The sequence below is a fragment of the Sipha flava genome, unplaced genomic scaffold, assembly GCF_003268045.1.
Source record: "Sipha flava isolate LNK unplaced genomic scaffold, YSA_version1 69_pilon_pilon, whole genome shotgun sequence".
NCBI lineage: Eukaryota > Metazoa > Arthropoda > Insecta > Hemiptera > Aphididae > Sipha > Sipha flava.
In genome coordinates, this window is record NW_020273609.1 from 557,887 (window position 1) to 565,626 (window position 7,740).

The 7,740-nt window shown below is 27.8% G+C and overlaps 1 protein-coding gene and 1 pseudogene across 1 annotated transcript; one reads left to right on the top strand and one right to left on the bottom strand.

Annotated features, from left to right (window-relative positions):
- Positions 1–230: 230 nt before the first annotated feature.
- Positions 231–3,344, bottom strand: LOC112692021 (annotated as a pseudogene).
- Positions 3,345–4,489: 1,145 nt separating this feature from the next.
- LOC112692022 lies at positions 4,490–5,488 on the top strand. The gene has a single exon (XM_025566523.1). It carries the CDS (start codon positions 4,490–4,492, stop codon positions 5,486–5,488), a length of 999 nt encoding a protein of 332 aa, XP_025422308.1.
- Positions 5,489–7,740: the final 2,252 nt, after the last annotated feature.

Sequence of the window (7,740 nt, forward strand, 5' to 3'; positions counted from 1 at the left end):
GTTAGTATGGCATTACTAACACTAAATACCTGTTCAATAGGACCACTGCTAGGCAATGGAGTATTATAATTAATAACAACTTTTTTTTACATTAGGATATTCATTAAGGGATGTCAGTTTTTTTGTAGGGCTTCTACTCAAATATTGGCACACTTCATTTTCCACAGAGATAGTTGACGTTCCTTGATGTTTATCATTAGACCATGAAAAAAAAGAAGAATCTGCTTCATCTTCACTATTATCAACAACTGGTTTATCTGTAGTAGCCTCATTTCTATTTGCATTAAACATATTTAAAATGGTTTTTTTAAAATCTGAAATAGCAAAATCCTTTTTAACTTGGTTTTTTATCCAAACAGTTTTAAAATATGGGTGTAAAATAGATTTTGTTGTCAAAAATTGGTCACTTAATATGAATCACTAAATGCAAGAAGGGCACATGTCCACATTTTATAATTTTCCAAGAGAGACAAAAAAGGTCACACATCTAGGACATACGCCATTTTTGCATTTAACATAAAATATCACATGATCATTTTATAATATACCAGTAAACTGGACATGTGTCCCGTTTGCACAGAACAGTGTAATTGTTGAATCTAAACAAAACTCTGTAAAAATATAATTTTATGAAAATTATGGACATGTGCCCTTCTTGCATTTAGTAATTCATATATTTTCAAACCTTTTTTTAATACTTTTTGTTATTACTTCTACCAATGGTAAACAAATTTTTAATTGGTTTTTAGTAAATAATTGTTCATACTTGTATATTAATTCAGTAATAGAAGATATTAGAAAACCAAAAAATATATTTTTTCACCTTGTAAAAGGTCTAAAACAATAGCTAATGGTTCCATCATCTGAGTATACTCTTCAAGGAATTCCATATCATTTTTATTAAAGTGAATAACTTCAATATTATCATACAATCGAAACAATAATCCTGATTTTGATTTGGAATTCTTCAAAAATTTTTTTACAGATTCATAAGTTGAATTCCATCTTGTTTCTGTTGGAGTGAGAATGTATACTCCAAAACAAATTTTTATAAGATCACCAATTTTACTAGATAGGCTTTGCTTGTTCCAAAGAGTGGTTATTTTACAAAGGTTGTACTGCTTATATTTCTAGAGAGAGAGGATACTGCTTTTTTTACACCAGAAATAGCTTTTTGAATATCCTGTAATTTGAAATAATAATATATAGTATGAATCTAAAATTTAAAAATATTAAAAAATAAAGTTTCCTTACATTAGTAGCAATTAAATCAACAACTTCAACAGGAATAACGGTGGTGTATAGCATTGTGGCTGTGTTATTATCTGACCAAGTATCATTCAAGGCATTGATATCATCGTCTTACGCACCAAACACTAAACATTTTAAAATAAATTAAATTGATTGCTGTTTAAATTACCTATCTATTATAAATGTAAAAATTTTGATTCAAAACATAATAAATTAGGTTAGAAAGTATTAATTGAAACTAACAAAAGGTGAGAAAAATAGTTTTGTAACCTCATAGGTAGGTTAGGTATAAACTATAAACAAAAACTAATGATGCCTACACTTTTTCACACTGAAACTCAATTATACACATTATTTTAACTCATTTATAAAATATTTACTTAAAGCTTTTAACAAAATTGCTGCCATTATCGGTTGTTGTATATAAAATTTTGTTGTTTATGCTAAATAAAGTAGAGCGATTCATAGATCTGGCTAATATGTCATAAGTGTGACTTCCTGCCAATCGCTTAATATATAATAAGTAAGATTTTCGTACAAGACTTCGTTCTTCAATCCAATGAACAGTTATACCTAAATAAGAACTAAATCAATTAACAAGATATTATGAAATATTAAATAATGAAATGAAAAATCTAAAAAATATACCTTTTAAATGTCGACCATGCATCAGCAGTTGTTGTTAAATGTTCTTCAGAATTAAGTTTACTTTTCAATTTAACAAACAGAATATTAATACTTTTGACAATACTTTTCATAAGAGTCTGGCGACACATAAGATTTCTACCTGGAAATCCTTTAGAAATAATATCCTTAAAATTTTCATGTGACACTAAATTAAATGGCAGATGCATTTATTATTAGATCTTGTATAATTTGATTAAGAGTATCTGTGAAATAAAAAAATAAACAATTATTGATAATTACTATACAATAAATAAATAATGCAGCACTTTTTTAAACCTTATATAGTTTTGAACAATTACACAAATCATTTTATCTAATATAAACAGCTCTTAACATTTATCTATTAAGCAAAATATTAGTTTTAAACTATTTTATACAGTTTAAAATATAGAACTAATTATTAATAAACTTGATTTAAAAAACTAATCCAAAAAATATTTGTTTACTCTAATACATATTTACCTTGAGAAACTATATTCAAGTGATTATCTTTTGAACGTATGAAGCTTTTCAAAGATGTCCGTGTTGTATTAAATTTGATTTTTTTAACATTTAATTCGATGCTGGTGTCAAGTTGATCAGTACTGTCAATTTCATTTTTTATACAATTTATAGATACATTCATATTATAGTAATGCTTTTACAGTTTTTACATGACTATGTTTAAGCTGTGAAAATTATAAAATCTTATAGGAATTTACTATTTAAAACATTTATTTATATACCTGGGTATAGACTAAATGTCTATACTAGTGATGGGCAGAAACGACTATCTGATACCACCGACTATTATTCGGTTTTCATTACGTACTACCGACTATTATTCGACTAATAATTTGCACGACCAGCTTATATACAAATATATACAAATCATAGAAATTAGTCGAATAATTAGTCGAATATTTTTTTCTAACCAACTAATATGAATAAATAAAATTAGTCGACTAATTATTCGACTACTTTTTTTCAACCAACTAATATGAATAAATGAAATTAGTCGACTAAAATAACTGAGTACAGTACTAAATACAAGTGTACCTAAGTCCATCACCCACTTTTTTTTGAAAAACATAAATGTAATCATTAATAATTAAACAAAATAATGACAAAAAAAAGGTATCTACTTCCCAGTGCGCAAATGCGTGACACTAACTTCGCTGTTACGTAGATTTTGAGTTCAAAATTTAACTTCTCATTGTAACGGATATGTTACGTATTGGTAAACTTATAGCAAAACAATCTAAAAGTTAATTATGTGGATACCTTACCAAGTTAATTTGCATGCAATGTTTAATGTTGACATGACATGGAACTTCATTTACATTTAAATGTTACTTGTGAGTTGAATGATTTGTATTTAACATTACAATTGAGATGTTGATGGTATATAAATAATTTACTTGCATGTAAAGTTATAGGTAGGTATCAAATGTGACATTTTTGAAAACGTCAGTAACCACCTAAAAACGCGCCACTGGCAGTTGATCGAATTAATAGAATACGCGTTTTTAAATTAAAAACCATATAATATGAATGATGTCGCGACTATTTTGGTCGCGCGTTCAACATGTCTGGTCGCTCGAAAAGATTAGAACGGCGCGGCCAACTTTGTGGCGCCACCAATTGTAAAACCCTCAATTTAATTATTAATATCTTTTGGTGGCGCTGCTATGGTGGCTTCGTGTAAAAAAATTATAGGTTTATCTTATCTAGAACGTACAACACTATAAAAACTTTCATAGACGTCGCATTTAAGTCACAGACAAGTTGGTATCGGTATGATTTATTTTCATATCGTGTTAATAATGTTTATTCGTTTTGACGATCTGTTTAGAGTCAGACGCCCAAGAAGCAAGGGCTCAGCATACTTTTAAAATTACTTTTTAGTACATACTTTTACAATTTATAATTGTTTAATAGGTTAAAAAAATTATTAAATATCCCAACTCTAATATAATGTTGAAAGTTAGCAAATTTCATGAATGTTATGCAATGTTTGATTCCCCTATAAAGTCAACTGAGGTAGGATGTTTTTATGTAAATATTTCAAAAGTATCATCTTATTATTTAATACCTTTAGATGAAATTAGTTTGAAATGTTTTTTTGTTTCTATATCTAACAATAAAGCTATAATGTTTACTTTATTGCATTCATTGTAACACTACATGAATAAAATTATATTTGATTTTTAATTATGTTAAATAAGGTTTTATTACATATAAAGTCTTTATTGGTTTATATCTCGCACATTAGTAAATTTAGTTATTGTGTAAGAAATAATCACTTTATTTTATATAAAAACAAACTATTATTTATTTAGCTTATAAAAAAATCATATATATATTTTGTTTATAAGTAAATATATAATTTATTTTAAAATTTAAGTTTGTTTCAAATGTAATATTAAAATATTACATAATTATAAGTTTTAAATCATAATAATGAGTATAAAAAGTAATAAATAAATAATAAAATGAAAAAAAAACAATATATAGGTACGTTTTATTATGAATTATGCTTAAATAATAATTATTTATCGTGAAATTTAACATGACATCACCATGCATGGAAGAAGGAAGGTGTAAGAAACGTTTCCCGAAACCCTTTACCAATGATACTATTACGGATATCGATGGTTATCCATTGTATCGCCGCAGAGACCCTGAGCGTGGTGGTCACACATTTACAATGCGAAAGCCGAATTCTATAAATGAAGTTGAAATTGATAATCGGTGGATAGTTCCGTACTCACCATTGCTGTCAAAAGCGTATAAGGCTCATATTAATGTCGAGTTTTGCAGTTCCGTCAAATCCATTAAGTACATTTGTAAATATGTTAACAAAGGTAGTGATTTGGCCGTATTTGAAATACAAGATGTAAACAAAAATGACGAAATAGCAAGATACCAAATGGGTAGATATATAAGCAGCAGCGAAGCTATCTGGCGTATTTTCAGTTTTCCCATACATGAAAGAGAACCTTCTGTCCAGCATCTTGCAATACATCTTGAAAACGGTCAACGAGTATATTTTACCGAAGAAAATATTTTCCAAAGAGCATTTGAGACACCGAAAACGACACTAACTGAATTCTTTACATTATGTCAAAAATCTGATGTATTCAGCCAATTTGCAAAAACATTATTATATACCGATGTTCCACGCTATTTTACATGGAATAAAATAGGGAAAAAGTGGGTGCCCCGTAAGCAAGGAAAACCACATCCATCGATCCCAGGCATATTTAAAGCTAAGACATTGGGACGACTTTACACTGTACATCCTAAACAACGTGAATGCTTCTTTTTGCGTTTATTGCTGGTGAATATTCCCGGACCAACATCTTTCGAATATTTGCGAACAGTGAACGATCGAGTGTTCAATACATATCAAGATGCATGTTGCGAGTTGCAACTACTGGAAGCAGATAATCATTGGGACTTGACACTTGCTGATGCAGCGTTGAAATCCACACCGAATAATATTCGTCAACTATTTGCAATAATTTTGACAACATGTTTTCCAACACAATCATCGACTCGAATATAAGAATTATATGACTGAAGACATACTGCATCGAATTAGACGAACAAATCAATGTCCAAATTTAGATTTCACACCAGAGATGTATAATGAAGCATTAGTGTTGATCGAAGATTTATGTATTTTAATTTCAAATTTGCCACTTAGTCATTATGGAATGTCATCACCTGATCGCCCGGCTGCCGACTTAGTTAACACTGATTTGCAACGAAAAAAACAGTACAATGACGTCGATTTAGCTACAATTATTGTGAATAATGAGCCATTACTGACAGCCGAACAAAAAAATATTTATAATCGGATAATGCTGACTGTAGATGCTGACCAAGGTGGGTTTTTTTCTTAGACGCACCAGGTGGAACAGGTAAGACATTCTTAATATCATTAATTCTTGCAAAGGCACGTTCCCAACAGAAAATTGCTTTGGCAATTGCATCGTCGGGCATTGCTGCAACTTTGTTAGATGGTGGACGAACAGCACATTCAGAACTGAAGTTACCATTAGACATTCATAACAAACCAAACGCAATGTGTAACATTAAAAAAAAAGCGGAATGGCTACAGTGTTGCAAAAGAGTGCAATAATAATTTGGGATGAGTGTACTATGACGACAGAACAATAGTAATACGGGCATGAGACTTCCCCGTATGGGCCATACTATGAAATTATAAATAATTCCCACCTCCCATGCATATTATGTAGGTAATATATGTCTATATACATAATAAATTGTTATTGTTCATAATTAATAATAAATGCTATGTAAAAGTATTTTAGAACCAATTTTTGCAAGTAAATATACAAATGAAATTTCTTATTTAGTTATTTATTTTATATTGAATGATAAAATTGTAGATTAGTTATTACTAAAGACCGGATTTATATTCTCTTAAAATACCTTAAATATGGTGCTAATATTCTCTAAAAAACCTTCAAATATTCTTATTATATTCTCTTAAAAATCTTAAAAATATGTAAAAATATTCGAAATTGTTCAAAAATAATCAACAAACATCAATAAATGTTTTAATATGCATTTTTAAAACTTTTTTTTTTACAACTTTTTTTTAATCATGAGGTATATACGTAGTTATATATTATAATAGAATACCAGGGATTATTCTAAGAATTTTTATCAACTACGCATTTTGTTTTAATAAGCCTATTAAAATAAAACTATGATCTTAAAATATACTGTCAAATTATAATTAAAAATGATAAAATAAATAAATAAATAAAGTTTCTATGTGAAATAATTTAAAATGTAATGTACTTAAAAGATATAAAACAATTTACATTCGTGTTCAAAGTATTTTTTTTAATATTTTTTAATAAATTTCCTTTTTACTTTGTTTATAAATCATAATGTAATGTATAAAATAACACTAAACAACATTGAATTAAAAATCAATTACGCAAAAGTTTATTATCAAGTGCACATCTACCTTTTCCAAATACGCAAAATAAGCCAAACTGCGCTTAAGAATAAGCCCTGTAGAATACTATTGTACTTCAGTAAGAGTAGGAATATAGTAAAAATATTACAGTATAGTTTATAACAGGGGTCGCCAACATTTTCAAACAAGTGAGCTACATTTAACATTTAAGTCCCTAGTGATTGACATCCAGGAAAATTTAAGTCTTTAATCTTTAAATCTAATATTCCCATTATTCAATTAATCTGATTATTTTATGCGAACGACCGATAGTGGTAAAATTAAATTTCACAACAATCGACTGGCTGGCGATACCTGTTCAATAGTATTAAAATTTAAAAACAATATTCCTTTGGTATATTTAAATTAAATGTTGTATTAACACTATTGTCACAATATTAAAAAATAAATAATCATATATATATATATATATATATTAAAATATAATAAAACAAAAAAAAAATTGGTTAACAAAAAGTAATCCTTAAATAATAATAATTTAATACAAGATATAAAATAACAATACAGGTATATATATGTATAAAAAAAACAATATTTTTTTGGTGCATACAATGGTAAATATTTACTTTCTGAAGGATAAAAAAGAAACTTAAAATACTATTTAAATTTATATGAATTTAATTATATGAATTAACAATAATATATTTTACATATTATCTGTACTCATGTTAGTTCTTCTATCGCTTAAAATTTGTTTATAGAGACTAAATGAACATTCAGCATCAACAGATATTAGAGGTGCAAACTTCATGTCAACAACTACATTAGGTGTAAAATATTCTGGGAGATCTTCATTGTTT